At 43.7% G+C, this 20885-nt stretch overlaps 1 protein-coding gene across 1 annotated transcript in view; it reads right to left on the reverse strand.

The window, feature by feature from the left end:
* The window catches only part of RIMBP2 (RIMS binding protein 2), a 592869-nt gene that overhangs the window by 505586 nt on the left and 66398 nt on the right, over window positions 1–20885 (reverse strand). The window contains exons 3-4 of the mRNA XM_030219259.1: window positions 19537–19641; window positions 3092–3280 (exon numbers count right to left, since the gene is read on the reverse strand). Coding sequence (XP_030075119.1) covers window positions 3092–3280; window positions 19537–19641 — 294 coding nt within the window. The remainder of the gene's footprint in view (window positions 1–3091; window positions 3281–19536; window positions 19642–20885) is intronic.

The following is a 20885-nucleotide window of genomic DNA, read 5'->3' on the forward strand; positions in this document are numbered from 1 at the left end:
TAAGTGACTTGCCCAGATTCACAAGGAGCTCCCTGTGCCAGGAATCAAACTTAGTTCCTCAGGACCAAAGTCCACCACCCTAACCACTAGGCCACTCCTCCCTATATTTAGGGATGCCGTTTTACTTTGCTCAATCTGTTTGTGCATATTATCTGTGTTGGTTATTGCATTCAGAAAATGCGATGCATCTATCTTTGGACACAGTGGTAAGAGTTCGTTATGCTGATATGTTTGTCTGCTTTTTCTGTTGCAGGGGTTTGGCTATGGAATGCCTTCCCTGGACAGTTTTATTTGTGCAGCAATGTGGCTCAGTTCAAGAAATTGTTAAAAACACAGTTATTTGTAGAAGCTTTTATGTAGGAGCAATCTGTGCTTATTTTTTATTGATGAAGAGCAGCACAAGTAGTTTATGGTTTGTTTGTGTTGAGTGGAATGTGATGGTTTGTTTTTATTGTGTATTTTATTTTTGTAAACCGCTTAGGTTATAGGCGATATATACATTTTTTAAATACTAGCATGTGGCATTTATGTTCTAACAGGTGCAGCCTTCTCAATAGCAGGCGCAAATGCACATACCTAAATGCAAGTATTCTTATAACCTACACACATAAATGTTTAACACATTCATGCACCTCCTCCTGTTCATGCCCCCTTGGATTTACACACTATGGGTCAGATTCTACAAATGGTGCCAGAAAAGATTGGCACTAAGTACAATTCTATAAAGGGCGCGTTGCTTAGTGCCGATTCCCTTGCCCTAAATATGGACACCAGACTTACACCTGCTGGTGTCAATCAGTGGCGTAGCTATGTGGGGCCATGGAGGCCTGGGCCCCCGTAGATTTGGCCACGTACGTGCAGGGCGTCAGACTCACAGAAACAGAACGAAGCCTTGCGCCGGAAGAAGAGGACCTCAGCTGGCGGGGGTTGGGGTCCCCTGCCCTCAAAGGTAGGCAGTGGCGAGAGGGAGGTCAAGAGGGTTGTCGGCAGGGGGGGCAACGTTGTTGTTGGTGGTGGTGGCGGCGGTGGCAGGGGGGGGGTTGGCAATGGTGGGGGGGGGGGGGGGTCAGCGGCACCAGGGGGAGCTGAAATGTGCCCCCTCACCTTGGGCTCTGGACCCCCCTCCCGCCAAAGTCTGGCTACGCCCCTGGAATACTGGCACCTAAGTTGGCGTGCTGACCCATTATTCAATAACAACTTCTCACAATGCCCCTGACATGCCCATGCCCCTCCCATTGCCACATCCATTTCAAGTTGCGCATTATGGGGTCCTTTTACCAAGCTGCGATAAAAAGGGTCTGTGCTAGCAGCGGGGGCCATTTTTGCCACATGCTGAGGCTCTTTTCACCGCAATAGGTACAAAAGGTTGAAAATAGCCATGGCTATGGCCATGCAGTAAGATGGCCACGTGAGGGGGAGCACTTACCGCCACCCATTGACCGCTCCCACGCTAACCTAGAGATAACTGGGTAGTGTGTGGCACTGCCCGATTACCACCAGCTTAGTGCTGTGCGGAAAAATATGGGCTGATTTTCCCTAGCACGGGAAATGGCGCATGCCAAGGCTGGAACTACCTCTGGCACCTGCATTGGGCTGCTTTGTAAAAGGGCCCCTATGGGATTTGGGCACCTGGTGTTATAGAATAGTGGATAGCCAGATGTGTGTGCAATTCCCAGTTGGTGCCAATTAATGTCAAAAATTGGTTGTTAGCATCCAATTATTGCTCATTAATAGCAGGTTAGTCATTAAGATACGTGCGCATCTTGACAAAGCACCCAAATTTGGGGCTCTCAAATCTGGGCACCATATATAGAATCTGGGGACATGTGATGTGCATGATAATATAGAATACCGCTAAGCACACGCTTAGCATTTATGCAGGTACATTTTACATCCATGTGCGAAACTGCTAGTATTCTAGAATCTTAGCATGCAAATGGTGCTTACATGTACGTGCTAAGGTTATAGATTTAGGGGGAACGTGACTGAATGTAGCCATCAAAAAGGGGGTGAATCCAGAGGTATTCCTGAAGTAGGTTTATGAACCTGTCCTGCATTTACTTCAATACAGACAGAGAGGGCACTACAGTATACAAATAGACAAATCAAAAGAAAAAAGCAACACTGGGCCTTCAGAACTAGGACAACAGGAGTACTTTATTAATCAATGACCCGACACGGGCCGTGTTTCGGCGCTAACAAGGGCGCCTGCTTCAGGGGTCTAAATAAACATATAAATACATATAAAAATTAATATAATGAAACACAATGGACGCATTGTGTTAATTTTAAAACATAGACAATGTGTCAAAATAAAGATGATATTAATAAAATATCAATGATATATCATGTTAAGAATAGAATGACAACAACCAAAAAAAAACAGAGAATAATGTCTATAATGCAAATAATTGGAAATTTGACATCATATAGATAGAGATAAATATCATGTTATAATTCAAAGTGTACAAAGAGTTTTCAGTGAAAAGCTTAAAAATTTTTTAAATGTGAAGAATGCCCTGGTGGGCTTGTTGTATGCATATAACTAATCCCAAGATTCTACATGTATATACATATACATCCACATATATATATATATCTCTCAAATCATTCCTAGAGATGCATGTATCCAGAGGTGTAACAGAAACTTTTAGTGTTGATATATTATCTATGTTGAGTAAAATATGTGTGTCATTAAGAGTAATGAAAACAATATTTTGGTTTTAAATAGTAAGTAGACAGTCTTACCAATGTGCTGATGCAATGACGTCCATTGTGTTTCATTATATTAATTTTTATATGTATTTATATGTTTATTTAGACCCCTGAAGCAGGCGCCCTTGTTAGCGCCGAAACACGGCCCGCGTCGGGTCATTGATTAATAAAGTACTCCTGTTGTCCTAGTTCTGAAGGCCCAGTGTTGCTTTTTTCTTTTGATCTGCATTTACTTCACTGCATCTACAAACTTGTATTGTTTGCTGTTCCCAGAGTAACTGGAGCTATATGCAATAGAACGAAAACTAAGACTTGCCTCTCCTGCTCCTTAAGGACTGGTCACCTTGTTCAGCACTGAAAGTAGACTGGGATTTACCTTCAGGCAGCACAGTCGGTTTTTCAGGTCTTCACACTCCACTTGCAAAAGTTTAATTTCCATGTCTTTGTCAGTGGCCACATCCTTGCTGGTGCCTTGGAACTGTGCTGGTCCCCCATTGACAGAACGCATCCTGTGTTTTGCTGAAGACTTTTTAAGAGCTGCTGCTGGTGAAATGCGGCTTTCTGGCTGGAAAACAAGTAATGGAAATAGTCCAGTTTTTTTTGTTCTGTTCTACCAAAAACCTACTCTTCTTATCTCACTACCACCTTGCAGTAGACACCAGGATACTAGATCCTTTTGTCCCACGTGATACCAGTGGTGTAGCCAGACATCCAATTTCAGGTAGGCCTGAGCCCAGGGTGGGTGGGCGCAAAGTTCTCTCTACCCTCACACTGTGCCCTCCACACCCACCACCAGTCCCTCAATATATATATACCTAAGCTGGCGGGGATTCCTAAGACTCGCTAGCAGAAGTCCTTCTCTTCCTTTGGCAGCCAGAGCTTCCTCAAAGTGGTAGTCAGTGGCAATGAATCTGGGCCACCACCGCTGGCAGGCTGCACATGCTCAGTTTTTATACATGCACAAAAACTGAGCATGCATGGAGGGGCTTGTGTCAGCGTTGACTTGCAGATGCTGCTGTTGGCTGCCTCTCGGAAGAAGATCTGGCTGCCAAAGGGGATCCCCACCAGCTACAGAAAGCATGCAACAATTTTGGGTGGGCCTGGGTCCAAATTGGGTGGACCCAGGCCCACCCATGGCTACACTACTGCAAGACACAAAAAAGTATCTGTTTTGTTTTCATGTATTTTTAATGCTTGAGCATGCACGATGTGAGGGAAAAAGCAGCCACAGGGCAGGAAACGCAGTGGCGAACTGTGCTGGAGGAAGACTTCTGCTGGCAGGGCTTAGGGTCCCCCGCCAGCCAAGGTATGTGGAACTGTGGCGGGGGCAGGGAGGTGGCGCAAAATGTACTCTCTCATTTTGGGCTCCAGCCCCCCCCCCCAAGTTTTGTGGTCTATGTGGTGGTCTGGGGTAGGGGTGGCAACAGCCATCCTGGGGGGACTCATGCCAGCCAAGGTATGTGGGGTTGTGGTGAGGGGGGCAAGGAGATATGACAAAATACACACCCCACTTTGGGGTCCACCCCTCCAATTTTTGTGGTCTGGCTACATGATGATCCAGGGTGGGGGCAGCAGCAGTGGTACGGGGGGGGGGGGGGGTCCTGATCTGGGCCCAGCTCAGTCTCTTGGCAGCCCTGATTGATACAACTTTTTCCTGGTGTATTCTTCAGATGGCTGTTCCTCTATACTTCATTAATGGGCTCCAACAGATCTAGTATAAATACCCACGATATTCAAAACCATTTAACTGGCCAGAAATGGCACCTGGCTGGTTAAATGGCACTTAACTGGCTATCCAGCAATATTCAGCAGGGGATAACCAGCTAACCCTTGCTGAATATTCCCAGTTAGTATAGAAATGTTTAATAGTAGTAGTAGTAGTAGTTAGTGGCTAGGGGATAACCAAGATTTCACGGAAAGGGTGGTAGATACCTGGAATGCCCTCTGCAGGAGGTGGTGGAGAACACGGCAATGGAATTCAAAAATGAATGGATAAACACAAAGGAATCCTCTTTATAAGGAAAGGATCCACAGAAGCTTAGCGGAGATTGGGTGGCAACACTGGTAATTGGGAAGCAAAGCCAGTGCTGGGCAGACTTCTATGGTGTGTGCCCTGAAAATCAAGGTTAGGTATGCATATAAAGTATCACATACCATGTGTAATGAGTTTATCTTGTTGGGCAGACTGGATGGACCGTACAGGTCTTTATCTGCCATCATCTACTATGTTACTACATAACTGTTTATGTCGCGTGATATAGCCAACTATCCCTGCATATTCAGTCGTCTATTGTAGGCGGTCACATTGGGCCGCGTAAATAGCTAGAATATCTTTGACCCGTTTATTTATTTATTTGTTACATTTGTACCCCACATTTTCCCACCTATTTGCAGGCTCAAAGAGGCTTACATAGTACCGTACAGGAGTTTGCCAGTCGGTGGATAACAAATACAAGGTTATGTTGTGATCGATTGAGGTAGGTGTGTGTCAGGCACCATGAGGGTCGAGGGGAATGATGATTGTATACTGTCCAGTATGATCATTGGTTATGCTGTGGTGCTGGGTGTGGGGATTTATGTTGGATCGGTAGGGTAAGCCTTTTTGAAGAGGTTGGTTTTTAATGATTTCCTGAAGTTTAGATGGTCATGGATTATTTAACCAGCTATCTCTGAATATTAATTTAGCTGGTTAAGTTTAAACCAGCCAAAAGTAAACTGGATATTCAATGCTGGTTGCCAGAAATGGTCTGACATTGAATATCTGAGCTGACTACTGACCACGGGAATTAGCCGGACTCCCTCCCGTGGTCTGAATATCAGACCCATTGTGTATAAGTCCAGAATCCGGAGGTTACCTACTTCTGCATCTACCCAACTGCAGAAATGTAACCTATAAAACCATCTACACAGCAGGATTTAGCTACCTATGTCCAACTGGTGGAATTCTATAGCAAAGACCATAAGAAGCATCATTAATTATCTTCAATTCAATAACTAACAACATAAAATATCAATACATCGCCTCTACAAATCTATCTCATCAAAACTCCTCAGAAAACCACGCAAATAATTTCCCCACCTCTACCAACATCCTAACTCACCAAATCTACCTCATCAAAACCCTACAGACAACAATATAAATTAAAGTCCTACCGCTTCAAAACTACCTCTCCGAAAACTCTACGGATAAGTACACAGACTACCTCGAAGATCCAATAGATGAACACACAGACTATCGAGGCCCTCTCTATGGAAGCAGTAAAATACTACTGCAATTCTTACCTAAAACGTAAGCTGTAAGCCACTTTGAACCGAAACTTGTTTTTGGATAACAGTGGGACACAAGAATGCAGAAATAAATAAATAAATGTGTAAATCTCCATATCCTGTGAAACACTCCCAGTCCTCCAAGTGACTGCTTAAAAGTCTTATTCATATACATATCTTCATCAATTTTTATTAAAACTTTCTACGTCTTGTGCTTATTTAAATAGTAGATGTTCTTTACCAGCTTTTTATGAGTTCTCATAAATGATGGCCTGATTAGCATTTATTCTTAATGGTAATATAGTGCAGATAATGAGCATCTCTCACATTATAATTTATAGCACAAAAGTAAAAGCAAATTTCAGTAGTCTTATTATTTGTTATAGTAGTTCGTGCATATTCATTAGGGATATCCTGAAAACCTGGTCTGCTTGCAGCCTTCGAGGACTGAACTTGGTCAAGCCTGTGCCAGGGCCGCTGAGAGGGGGAGGGGCATAATTCCCCGGGCCTGGCACCAGGGTCTTTCTCTCTCCTGTTCCTGTGTGCCGAGACCGGGTTAACCTACCAAGTGCCGACTCCGCCCTGGAATGCCCCCAAAATAGCCAGTTTTGCTACCGCTACCGTATTCAGTTCAAGCTTCTCCTATTGACCTTCAAATGCACTCAATCTGCAGCCCCCCATTACCTCTCTACCCTCCTCTCCCCGTATGTTCCCACCCGTAACCTCCGCTCTCAGAACAAATCACTCCTATCTGTACCCTTCTCCACCACCGCTAACTCCAGACTCCGCCCCTTCTGCCTCGCATCACCTTATGCCTGGAACAGACTTCCCGAGCCCATAAGCCATGCGCCCTCCCTGCCCATTTTCAAAGCTTTACTCAAAGCCCATCTCTTCTCCCTTGCTTTTGGCGCCTAACCACCCTCCCCATTCATGATACCTACACTGACTACATAGTTTGTCACCTTTAGATTGTAAGCTCTCTTGAGCAGGGACTGTCCTTCCCCATGTTTAAACTTGTACAGCGCTGCGTAACCCTGGCAGCGCTATAGAAATGCTAAGTAGTAGTAGTAATTTATTTAGATTTGCTCACACCTTTTTTCAGTAGTAGCTCGAGGTAAGTTACATTCAGGTACACAAGCGCTAACCAGTCATTTTCAGAGGTACTAACTGGTTAAGTGCCGCTGAAAATGACCAGTTAGCCCAGAACAGCTGATTTTTAACCAGCCGGGAGCCTGTTCTGGCCAATTAAATCATTTTGAATATCAACTCCAATATATTTGACTCCAGTTAGTAAAAGTCTATTTGCTTCAATGCTACTCAATTATATTACTATTAAAACAATGAAGAGTAAATATTACATGTGAAAGACAAATCTGATCCCTTTACCATTCAGTTCTCTATTATTTCTCATTTTCAGTCACTGACTATAAACTAACATTGGGTCATTTCTTTTTGGAATGTCAGGATAGGATCTCTGGAACTGGAAGTGGCCTGCCCCGCAAAAGAAGAGCATCTGAAATGGGTGGTGATGGAGGTATTCAACTTGAGGATTTCTTTTATACGATTGGTCATTGCCACAGTTCCATTCTCTAATGTAGACGACAATGTTGTGATTTTTTTGGGAAAACAAGTAAAAGTGCTGGCTAAGACTGACAAAACGTTTACAGAGGCTCCTGTGCATTCCTGCTACCAGAACATCTTCTGAGAGGACATTTTCTATTGTGGGAGGGACTGTGGAAGACAGGAGAGCTAGACTGAATCCTGAGATTGTTGATGACTTATTCAGAGCTGCCAAGTTATCCATTCGAGGAGAGAGACTTTTTCGCCAGCCCTGGTTTTAAAATTACATCCCAAAGCAATGTCGAATTTGTAGTCCATGATTCTATCTATTGTAATCAGTGTTGCAGATCCCATAATGCACCAGGATGAGGTTGGCAGAAGTCCAGGACCAGCCAAAAATTCTCCCTCCTGGAATGGGTAACTTGGCAGCTCTGCTTATTACTCATCCACAGATTTAAAAAATCATAACAGTGTTTTATAGGACATATTTCTCCCCCATTAGGGTGGATTAGAATTCCTTGTGGTAGTAGAAGCCAGATATTGTTGGGGTGGAAGGGTAGAGGGTGACGGGGGGAGGGGTTATTTCAGATGCTCATTGTTATTACTGTTTTCTATATATGATTTATAAATAACAGCTGTACAGAATATTGTTCTTTTTTTATACTTTTTAAATATAAAATCATAAGTGTTCAAGGATTGAGCAGATGAGGACAGACCCCGCGGGGATGGGGCGGGGTGGGGACAGAGGATGCAGGGACGGGGCAGGGACAGAGACAGAACTCGCGGGGATGGGGCAGGGACGGAGCCAGAGCCCACTGGGATGGGAACAAAAGTTGTCCCTGTGTCATTTTCTACTCTGTACTTCTGTCTGTGTTTCTAATGTACATTGTTAGAAAGGAACTCCAGTTGCTCTGCAGGTGAGAATCGTGAGGCTGATACTGTAGTAAAGTTCTTTGCAAAACTGGTGGCATTTACTTTGCATTGTATTCTTTTTTTCCTTTTTTGTTTTGCATCTGGTTGCACTATATGTGGTTACCAAATTGCACCATACATGCAGTTAACACATTCCTGTTTTCACCCTGCTGAGTCAGTGAAATCCATTTTGCTTTTCACAGAGGAAGAGAGACCAGGCAGCAGCAGAGAGGGTAGATATGGACCTGTAGCAGTTTCCATGGCAACTTGTTCAAGTCAATGCAGAGTTTCGGTTGCAGGGGAGAAAAGGCCACAGTCGGGAAGCAGAATCACCAATATCCCATTCTGAACTCCATCAGCAGAATCCATTAAGCACTTCACCCCCTGCACTCATTTAATTCCAGCCTCCAAATTCAAACATTCCCAATAGTTTGGACACTAACCATCCTCAGTATTAGCCTATGCTGAAAGACACACTTTGCTGTGGAATCACCTCTGTAATTTGAGGCCTTCAGCACCAGCAGGGAAATCTGGAAAATTACAAACACCAAAGAAACTTCCAACAAAAAGGTCCAGGGTAGAGGCTTACAGTTGTACGGGTGGGGTTCAGCCAACAGTCATACACTGAGTGAAGACTTATATTCAGATCCAGTGGCGTAGGCAGGGGTTGGTCCAGTGGACCTGGGCTCACCCACTATGGGCTCAGAGTAGGCTCATCCAATATTGTGGCACCCTCGACAAGTATGGCGAGGAACCCCAAGCCCCACCACCTGAAGAAGTCCTGCTCCGGTGGCCTAGAACACTCCCATAATCGCTGCATAAGAAAGGTCACGTGTTCAATGTGAACCCAGAAAGTTACACAACTGCAAAGAACTCTGAAAGCAGTTCTTACTCAAGAAGTTGGAAAATTAAGATCCATAACAATACATCCGTTAGTGAATGATTGATGGTAACGTGGTAACACAATAGATTATGGCACATAAAGACCTAAACAGTCCATCCAGTCTGCCCAACAGTCACACTCTATCAATTTATGATCAAACCATTTGTAATCCGGGTCTCACCGCAGACCAGCTTGCTCTCACTACAAAGACCCGGTCCACAAACATTTTTTCTTTCTTTATCACTCTCACGGTGTCATTTCTCAACCACACGAGTTTGGATGTGGCTGGGGCCAGACTTAGTCCGGGAGGCTATAGGATATTAAGCTGGGCTTTAATTTTAGTATCCTTACCAATCCTGGAGTCAGCTCTTCACTCACCCTCTTGTTCTCGCAAAAGGAAACTGTCTTTTTATGCAAACATTTACTAACTTCTGTAACGCCAGTAAAGCCAAACTTCAAACTCTTTATGTACAGTCAGCATTTGATTTAAGAGGTTTCTTTGGTTTTAATCCAGCCAAAATGTTTTGGTACTGTCTTATTCATTATACAACTCCTCCTGTCCATTACCCATCCCCTAAGGCTTCATATTCCAAGGCTGCTCCTGATTTCTTTGATCACAATCCACTTCCCTCAGGATCAGACCTCTCTGTCTGTCTGTCCTTCCAGCAATGTACCTCTCAGGGCTACACCCTGGTCTTGAGCAGGCTTCCTGCTCCAACTCCTGCTCCCAGGCTGGGTTCCTCTTACCCACCCGGAGCTCCTCTTGCCCTCTCAGTTTCTCCTCTTAGGTGCATGTTCGCCTCTTTAATTCCAGCCCAAATTTATTCTGCCTTTCCAGGATATCCCCTCTCCTCCTAGGGTCCTGGTGGGGGTAAAGGCAATCAAAGATCACCTGCGCTAGCAAACAAGAACTTTTATTGCCTCCAAACTCCATCTTAACTATCAATCATAAACTAGAACCATTTCTTGCTGCAATTTATTCTATAAACACACCCCTTGGGCTGGGCTTCCCTCCCACCCAAGGACATCCCACACGCTTCCCCCAGTGATTCCAGGAAAAGATCCACACCATTCAGCAATCCCTATCCAATGGGGGATTACACATACATATACTTGGATCCTGCTCTTTGCCATTTTCAAAGGAGTAGACTGAGGCAGAGATACGTGGAGGAGTAGAAGTGACAAAGGCCCACGAGAGTCTGCTTGCAACCAAGGAAACCATATGCACTGCCTATTAGGAAGCGTCAACTCTGTTCCGGGTTGGAAAGTGACCTTTCTTTTATTACTGTGACTGGAAATTTTCCTTAGCTGAAGATTCTGAGTGCTATGAAAGGGAAGGTTAAGAAAGCAAACACAGAAAACCTCTTGCCTTCCCTCTATGTGACACTTTGATTTATAAATGGAAAAGAAGCTCATTTTTCTTACTCGCCTTATACCATAGCTGACCGATTAAAGCAGCAGAAAGACAAAAGTTCAGTCCGGCAGCTAACTTTGATAAGACGGATTCATTCTAGGAGCTAAACCAGCTTAAAACACTAGAACTAATACATTAATGAACCTAAGTATGATCAGCCAATCAGATTGCAGACCTTGTTCCACCATGTTTGTTGGTTTATAGAATGAAAGTGGTACAGCAGTAACGAGATGATATTTAGGAAGAAGAGAATCTCTGTTATTCTCAAGGTAATCAATAGAAATAAAACAAAATAAAACATGGAAAAGAAAATAAGATACCTTTTTTATTGGACTTAACTTAATACATTTCTTGATTAGCTTTCGAAGGTTACCTTTCTTAGTCAGATCGGAAATAAGCAAATATTGGTAGATGACAGTATATATAAGTGAAACATTAAAGCATTTCAGTGACAGTCTAACAAGATGAGAGTGGATAGGTGAGAGACAGGAAGAGTCGGGGGGGGGGGTGGATGAGGGTCAGGGAGATATGCACGGAGATAGGAGGGTGACAAAGCAGTACAATTTTATGGTTTATAATGGGCTAGAAAATCTGTCATTCTCCAATTTATTATACAACAGTGGCTGCACGCAAAGTACGAAGTGGGGAGGAGAGAGAACAGATGGAGAACTTTATATAACCTGTTGCTTATGCCCTTCCTCAAAACCTTGCCACTCTGCACTGCTGGAGACAAGATTTTGGGCTACATGGTATTCTTCTGTTCTTGTGCTCTTTAACTGTTCAGGTCCTGTTTGAAGCTTTCATCCCAGTACCAGTTCTAACACCTGTAGTTGATGCCAACAGCTCGACTACTCCAGAGGCACTGTAAACCTTCTTGCCCGTTGCGACCAACTCTCCCCACAAATCTTCCCAACCCAAGGTTTCATAACACCTTGTTAAGTGCATTGTACCTTTCCTCACAGTTTTTTGTCACTAGTCTCAGGCTACCATGGATCACTGAAACTCTCCAGCTCAGTCTCTGAGATTGCATCGTCCTTTTGTTATTATCGGTCTGAGCTGAATGTTTTTGTATATTGTAATATTTCTTTTTGAGAATCGCTTATGAAAACCCCTATCTTCACCGATTGCAGTGTCCTGCCATCTAGTGGTCAGCTCTATCTCAGTCTGCCCTTGAGTTCCAGACTGAATAAGGCAGCTATAAGACCAAGCATGAAAAGGAGCTGTGCTTGAGGATAAATTTTCAAAGGGACAACCACAGAAACAGAGAAAATGATGGCAGATAAAGATCATACGGCAGTGGTTCTCAAACCTGGTCCTGGAGACACCCCAGCCAGTCAGGTTTGCAGTATATCCACAATGAATATTCATGAGAGAGATTAGCATGCAGTGGAGGCAGTGCATGCAAATCTCTCTCATGAATATTCATTGTGGGTATCCTGAAAACCTGACTGGCTGGCGTGCTTCCAGGACCAGGTTTGGGAGCCATTGTTATATGGCCTATTGCCCATCCATACATCTGCTATCTCTTCCTCTCCCTCCCTCTCTCTCTCTCTCTCTGAGATATTATTGCTTGTCTCATGCTTTCTTCAATTGTCAATTTTCAGACACAGTTAAGTTTAAACCAGCCAAAGATACACCTGCTAATTTGAATGCCAAACGTAGACAGTGATGCACTGAATGTCAGCGGATAGCCGGTTATATCACACGATATAACCGGCTATCTGTTAAGCACTAACCAGTGATATTCAGTGGGAGAAGTGGGAGAAAGCTAGCTCTCTCCCACTGAATATCACTGGAGAGCCAGTTAAATGGTTTAAATATCGGCCAGGATGTGTGCAAAGTGATGCACACAGGGAAAAACAATCCTACCATCGCTTATACAATGCTAGATTCCATATCATGAGCCACAACTCAGGTAACGGCTCAGCTCAGTGTGTATGTAAGTGCATAAGTACATAAGCATTGCCATGCTGGGACAGACCAAGGGTTCATCGAGCCCAGCACCCTGTCACCGACAGCGGCCAAAAGAACAAGCAATTTGTCCCGCCCATCCTAGAAATACTGTACTCCCTCGTCCATTCAATAACATTCTATGGCTTTTTCCTCCAGGAAGCCGTCCAACCTTTTTTTGAAGTCCACTAAGTTAACCGCCTTAACCACCTTTTCCGGCAGCGAATTCCAGAGTTTAACTACGCGTTGAGTGAAGAAAAATTTCCTCCGATTCGTTTTAAATTTACCACACTGCAGGTGTGAAGGTTGTGAAAAAAAAAGTGAACATAGCGTTAGGAATTATCCAGAAATGAGTGGAGAATAAAACCAATAACATCATAATTCTTGTGTACAGATCTGTGGTATTAAAGTGTGCAGCTCTGGTTGCCTTATCTCAGTGGGGATTTGTGTTTCGGCATGAGCAGCTGCTTCAGGAGTCACAAGAGTCTGATCGGTACAATACTGAGTGTTGGCGACAAACACTATTGACTTTCACAAGCCGTGTTGCTACTGTTGATAGTTGTTTATGTTGCCACCACTGAGGCACTTTATAGCACATTAGACTCAGTATTGTACCAATCAGACTCTGTGACTCCTGAAGCAGGCGTTTATGCAAATACAAATCCGTGTCAAATCCATCTGTTCACTTGTGCTCCAACTCACATCCTCTGGTGGACATTTGGGCTCATTTTCAAAACAGAAAAACATCTAAAAAGTTGCATAAAGCAGCATCTGGAAGTTTTTCTCACAAAAACGTCCAAATCAGTACTTTCGAAACGTATTTTTAGATGTTTTTCTTTGAAGTCCATCAGAAGTGTGTCCAAATCTCAAGGGGGTGTATCAGGAGCGTCTTCAGGCTGGGACTTGGGCATTCCTAAGACTTAGATGTTTTTTAGCCATAATCGAACAAAAACAAAATGTCCAGAACTAAAAGTTAGATGTTTTGAGCTAGACCTGTTTTTATAACGAATAAGGCACAAAAAGGTGCCCTAAATACCCAGATGAGCACTGGAGGGAATCAGGGATGACCTCCCCTTATTCCCCCAGTGGTCACTAACCTCCTCCTACCCCCACAAAATGTGATGAAAAACATTACTTGCCAGCCTCAGTTGTTATACTCAGGTCCATTAGAACAGCATGCAGGTCCCTGGAGTGGTCTAGTGGTGGATGCAGTGCACTGCAGACAGGTGGACCCAGGATTCTACCTCCCCCTACTTGTTACACTTGTGGAGGAAACTGTGAGCCCTCCAAAACTCACCAGAAACCCACTGTACCCACATATAAGTGCCTCCTTCATCTGTAAGGGCTGTGGTAGTGGTGTACAGTTGGGGGGTAATGGGTTTTAGGGGGGCTTGGGGGGGGGGTTAAGTAGACAAGATAAGGGATCAATGGTGAGATGTATATCTGGGAGCATTTTATGAAGTCCACTGCAGTACCCCCTAGTGTGCCCTATTGCTTTCCTGGGATGTTAGGGGGCCAGTCTACTAAAAATGCTGGCTCCTCCTACATCCCAATGGCTTGATTTTGTGCGTTTTGCACTTGGACGTTTTTTTTTTTTTTATGAACCAAAAAACAAAAGGTCCACATCACAACACCTTGTTCAAAATGGTATTTTTGAAAAAAAAAAAAAAAAAAAAGGTAAGACGTTTTTCTTTTTTTTGAAAATGGCCTTCTTTCCTATTCAGATTTTGGATGTTTTTCGCAAAATGTCCAAAGTCGGACTTAGACATCATATCGAAAATGCCCCTCATTGTTTTGTGGAATTTGTAAGGCCTTTTGGCGTTTTACAGTAATTGGCTTTTTATGCTTTTTAAATAAAGACTTCTGACATTTTTTGACTTCTGGCTACTTTTTCCCTCCCCTCTGTAGAAAACCCTTAGTCCATCCCTACCATTTTTTTCCTGCACATTGCTTAATAAATGGTGTTGCACTTCGAAGATGAACAATCGCTCCTCGAGCACCCTGTTCCTGCTAGTTACTATGCTAAACTTTCTATCTGCTCTATTCTCTAGGATCCCTAGACTGCGTGGAACTGAACAACACGCGCCAAAATAGAGTTACCACTACTACTACTACTACTACTTAACATTTCTAGAGCGCTACTAGGGTTACGCAGCGCTGTACAATTTAACAAAGAGAGACAGTCCCTGCTCAAAGAGCTTACAATCTAATAGACAAGTGAACGGTCGGTCCGATCGGGGCAGTCAAATTGGGGCAGTCTGGATTCACTGAACGGTAAGGGTTAGGTGCCGAACGCAGCATTGAAGAGGTGGGCTTTAAGCAAAGACTTGAAGATGGGCAGGGAGGGGGCTTGGCGTAAGGGTTCAGGAAGGTTGTTCCAAGCATAGGGTGAGGCGAGGCAGAATGAGCGGAGCCTGGAGTTGGCGGTGGTGGAGAAGGGTACTGAGAGGAGGGATTTATCCTGTGAACGGAGGTTACGGGCGGGAACGTAAGGGGAGATGAGGGTAGAGAGGTAGTGAGGGGCAGCAGACTGAGTGCATTTGTAGGTAAGAAGGAGAAGCTTGAATTGAATGCGGTATCTGATCGGAAGCCAGTGAAGTGACCTGAGGAGAGGGGTGATATGAGTATATCGGTTCTGGCGGAATATGAGACGTGCAGCAGAGTTCTGAACAGACTGAAGGGGGGATAGATGGCTAAGTGGGAGGCCGGTGAGGAGTAAGTTGCAGTAGTCCAGGCGAGAGGTAATGAGAGCGTGGACGAGAGTTCGGGTGGTGTGTTCAGAGAGGAAAGGGCGAATTTTGCTGATGTTAAAGAGGAAGAAGCGACAGGTCTTGGCTATCTGCTGGATATGCGCAGAGAAGGAAAGAGAGGAGTCAAAGATGACTCCGAGGTTGCGGGCAGATGAGACGGGGAGGATGAGGGTGTTATCAACTGAGATAGAAAGTGGAGGAAGAGGAGAAGTGGGTTTTGGTGGAAAGACGATAAGCTCGGTCTTGGACATGTTCAGTTTCAGGTGGCGGTTGGACATCCAGGCAGCAATGTCGGATAAGCAGGCCGATACCTTTGCCTGGGTCTCCGCGGTGATGTCTGGGCTATCACGTGGCTCTTGCGGTAATATCATTTTTGGCATGTGTCCGATATGCGCGTCCAAAAAAAAATCATGTTTATTTTCTGATACACATATTGGGCACGCACCAAGTGGCATTTGATGTGTGTAGGTCATTATCACTCAATTACCACACTATTTAACCGGCCAGGCTGGTGGTAAGATCTCAGACCCAAAATGGACGCGTGGCAATTTTCATTTTGCTGCATCTCCATTTTCAGCCAAAATTTTAAAAAGGCATTTTTTGCAGGTGGCTGAAAAATGATTCTGTGCGCGCCCAAAACACACGTCTACATTACCACAGGATATTTTTCAGCGCACCTTAGTAAAAGGACTGAAAGGAAATCTAGCATTGGCGAGTTAGGGGAATAGAGGGGAAAGGGAAGGGAAAGGGAAATGGGACTTCATAAACCGCATTTCTGAGGTTTTTGCAACTACATTCAAAGTGGTTTACATATATTCATGTACTTATGTTTTAGCAGGGGTAATGGAGGGTTAAGTGACTTGCCCAGAGTCACAAGGAGCTGCAGTGGGAATCAAATTCAGTTCGCTAGGATCAAAGTCCACTGCACTAACCACTAGGCTACTCCTCTGGTCCACTGGTCCTTTGGTCCACTGCCTCACACAACAGAGCCGCTTCCAGCTTTAACAGTCTACAATCTGACAAAAACATTGACACAGGCATTTCACAAACTGGAGTGACTACAACCTAGACATACTCCATCTCCGAAGAAGCGCCTGCAGTCAAGCTGCACCAAGAGTTGTTTTCTCTCTATTTTCTATATTTGTTTCTCTCCCCAATTTGTATGTGTCTTGTTTGTGATGTTACTTTTCACATGCCATGTGTTCAGACGTGTGGAGTATGGCATCAGATATGAGTGATGAACTCTAAGCTGATATGTTGTATAACAGAGAGTTGTTGGTGACATATGCAAATGAGCTTGTGTGACAACAAATTGATTATTGACAGTGCTGTGTAGTGGAGGGGAAATGTTTCATTGCTTTTAGTTTCACTGTTTTACCACGCAGAAATTCAAAATATTGTGTGTTAAAAAAAACAAAATGAAAATTACGGATGTGTATGGAAAGCGTTCTGGGCCCAATATTCAGCACTATTTAACCAGCCAGGAATGGCTCCTGGACAGTTAAATAGTGTTTAGCTGGCTAAGCACTAATATTCAACATCAGATAGCTGGTTATCACCCCTGAATATTATCACTTAGTACATAGGATTAGATTCTATTTATTGTGCCTGAAATATTGGTGCCAAAAAAAATTTCCACCTGGGCATAGTCTATAAACTGTGCCTAGATTTAGGTGTGGTTTATAGAATACACCTAGCGGTCCTTTTACTAAGGTGCACCGAAAAATGGCCTGTGCTGTTGTAGGCACGTGTATTGGACACGTGCAGGTCCATTTTTCAGCGTGCCTGCGAAAAAGGCCTTTTGGGGGGCCCGAAAATGGATGTACGGCAACATAAAAGTTGGTGCGCATCCATTTTGGGCTGAAACCTTACCGCCACCCACTGACTTAGCAGTAAGGTCTCACATGTTAACCGAGCGGTAATCATTAGCGTGTCAGCATGTGTACACTGCTGATTACTGCCCGGTTAGCGCCACAAGGTACAAAATAAAAAATATTTTCTGCCACGCGCATAGGACACGTGTAAAAATGGAATTACCACTTGCGGAATGCGGTAGCCGGGCAGTAGTTCCAAACTGATGCGCATTGGATGAGCGTAGGCGCCTACATGCCTTAGTAAAAAGGCTCCCTATTGGCCATAACGGCACCTAACTCTAGGTGCATCCATTTACGCCAGGTAAAACCTGGTGTAAATACTGGCGCTTAAGTTAGGGGCAGAGCAGGTGTATTCTACAATCCTATGTGCAAATTTTCAGAACACCCAGAACCCGCCCATTCCACGTCCATGGCCATGCCCCCTTTTGGCAGTGCGCACTTTACAGAATATACTTAGCAAGTTGTGCTCATAAATTCTAATTAATGCCAATTAGTACTGATAATTGCTTGTTCTCATCCAATTATCGGCGCTGATTAGCTAGAAATGTTAAGTTGTAGTAGTAGTAGTAGTTAACCAATTATGTTATACGTGTTATTATAGAATATACCTCAATTTCGGCGTGGAAATTTTGGCGTGATTTATAGAATCTGGGGGATAGCAGCTAACTGGCTATATCACATGATATAGCCAGGTATCTATGAATATTCAAGCGCTGGTTGGCTAAGTTTAGCAGGCAAATCGGACCACCTAAATAGCAGTCCTATCTTTACTTGCTATTAACTTTACCTGGCAGCACTTCATATTCACATAGCTGGTTAAGTTAAAGCCGGCCAAAACAAATTCAGATATTCAATGCCGGTCACCGGAAACAGCCTGGCATTGAATATCCGGGGTCAGCGCCACTGGTGGCAGCCAACCACAATGCCTGCCATTGACTGAATATCGGGTGGGTGGGGGAGGTCTGAGTTCATTTTCAGGACATTTTCAGACTTTCTCCTGATTTTTAGAATTTTGGTTCATTTCACATATTTGTTATAAGTTAAAAAAAACCCAACCATCTCAATTTCATTCTCATTAATTCACAGATTAGCACCTGATAAACTGATTTATCACACAATAAAGTTTTTAAGATATACCAGTGAACTCAAATGTGTACTAACAAATGCATCCACTTCTCACATTCTATCTTTCCCATTTTTTTTTGAAAAGTGGAAACAAGTTTTCAAATGGGAAGTGCGTATTTAAATTTATCACTCATTTTTTTCCAAATTTAATCTGAAGGTGAGTTACGTATTCAGATACATGAGTCATGTTCCTGCCCACTGTTTTACAATTGATTTGTAAATAGTGCTCAATATCAGGCTGGTATTTGTTGTGTATATTGTTTCATAAATAAGTAAAACTTACTGAACTGAAAAAAACCTCAGTAGTGTTCAGCTTTCATGGATCCCACAAATACTTTGTACTGTTTTTGAATATTTTTACTGCTATAATTGCCTATTGCTCATGCTTGATCTATTCCTACTGTACACCTCCTTGAGTGAATTCCTTCAAAAAGGTGGTAAATAAATCCTAATAAATACATAAAATAAAATAAATAAATATTTATAACGATTAGAAAAACACTGAAATTCATGTTGAATAATGGGTGTGGCAGATGGCAGTGAAAGAGTTAAGGGCATGTGCTTATTTCACTTAACGGTTAATCCAGAGCTGCAGTACACACATACAATTAGGATAAACGATCACAATATCAGAGTCTAAGGAGCTAGAATCAAGAATCTCAAAGACTTTTTGTACCAAAAGGGTGGTCGGTGTAAAGATTAGCTACCCAGTGGAGGTGGTAGAGACGAATAGTAAAAAAAATTCTAGAAAACCTGGGATAAGCACAAAAGTCTCCTAATTGTAAAGATCTCATGTTTGGATGAGTATAACAAAGAACTATGAATGTTTCATTGAGTAACGTAGGAGTGAGGCTGGGTCAAATTACCAGAGATCAACTGAGGTCAGTGGCGTTGCATCAAAGATGAAACTGGGCAGACTGGAGGCTTCTAATAGTCCTTATCGGACATGCAACACTTGTCACTGAGCTAGCATGTTGGCCACCAATTATAGTTGTTAAAAAAAACAACAACATGACATACCTTTACCAGAAACTAGACATTTATATCCTCATCCTGTGAATCTAATGGTTCTGGTTGATCACTAACCTTGATCTCTTTCCTTAGCCTCAGTGCATGTGGTTTCTGTGGGACCTTGACATCAGATTTGTGGCTCCGCTCTTTCTTTGTGGTGTCACTTCTCTCTGTCCTATACTGTGAAAAAGAATAATCACCGATCAGGAACAATGAGCTTCATCATCCTTTCCACTAACATTAATAGATGGATATGAGGCACCCAGGATCATAATTACATCTGGCATTCAGTCCCCTCTGAAGTTCAGGGGAAGGTGAGATTCCTTCAACAACTATAGCATGGTGGGACTCAAGAGGAGAAGGGGAGTCCATGCCAAAGATGCACCATGATCACCAGGCAGATGACCACTCTCTAACCTCTGATCAGCAGGGCCTTAGCGAGCTATGTGCAGGCAGTGCAACTGCACAAGGCACAAGGGAGGCACTCTTGCACCTTTGATGACCCGCCCTGTAAGGCGTACAAAACCCCAACCTTGGCTGACTTCTAATATCCGCAACCTACGTTCCTGTACCCGCTCCGCCGAACGTCTCTGGCGGAAATCTCGGGCCCTTGCTGATTTCTTACACTTTAAGTTCATGCTGACCTCCTTCCAATCTGCTCTTTTACGTGCCAAACAGGATTATTATATCCAACTGACCAACTCTCTTGGCTCTAATCCTCGACTTCGATTCACCACATTGAACTCTCTCCTCAAGGTGCCCCCTCCCCCAACTCCCCCTTCATTATCTCCTCAGACCCTTGCTGAATTCTTTCACAACAAGGTTCAAAAGATAAACCTTGCTTTCTCTTCCTCACCACCTCTCCCTCCACTAGTCCGTTCCCCTCTCTCTCCTTCCCCTCATTCCCTTTCCTCCTTTCCTGAAGTTACTATTGAGGAAACTACATTTCTCCTTTCTTCCTCAAAATGTACCACCTGTTCCTCTGATCCCATTCCCACCCACCTTCTTAATGCCATCTCTCCTGCTCTTATTCCTTTTATCTGTCACATTCTCAACCTCTCACTTTCCACTGCGACTGTCCCTGCTGCCTTTAAACATGCTGTGGTCACACCTCTCCTTAAGAAGCCTTCACTCGACCCTACTTGTCCCTCTAATTACCGACCCATCTCCCTCCTTCATTTTCTCTCCAAATTACTTGAGCGTGCTGTTAACCGCCGCTGCCTTGATTTTCTCTCCTCACATGCTATTCTTGACCCACAACAATCTGGTTTTCGCCCTCTCCACTCAACCAAAACTGCGCTTACTAAAGTCTCCAATGACCTATTACTGGCTAAATCCAGAGGTCAATATTCCATCCTCATTCTTCTTGATCTTTCCGCTGCTTTTGACACTGTCGATCACAGCATCCTTCTCGATACCCTGTC

The sequence above is a fragment of the Microcaecilia unicolor genome, chromosome 11, assembly GCF_901765095.1.
Source record: "Microcaecilia unicolor chromosome 11, aMicUni1.1, whole genome shotgun sequence".
Lineage (NCBI taxonomy): Eukaryota > Metazoa > Chordata > Amphibia > Gymnophiona > Siphonopidae > Microcaecilia > Microcaecilia unicolor.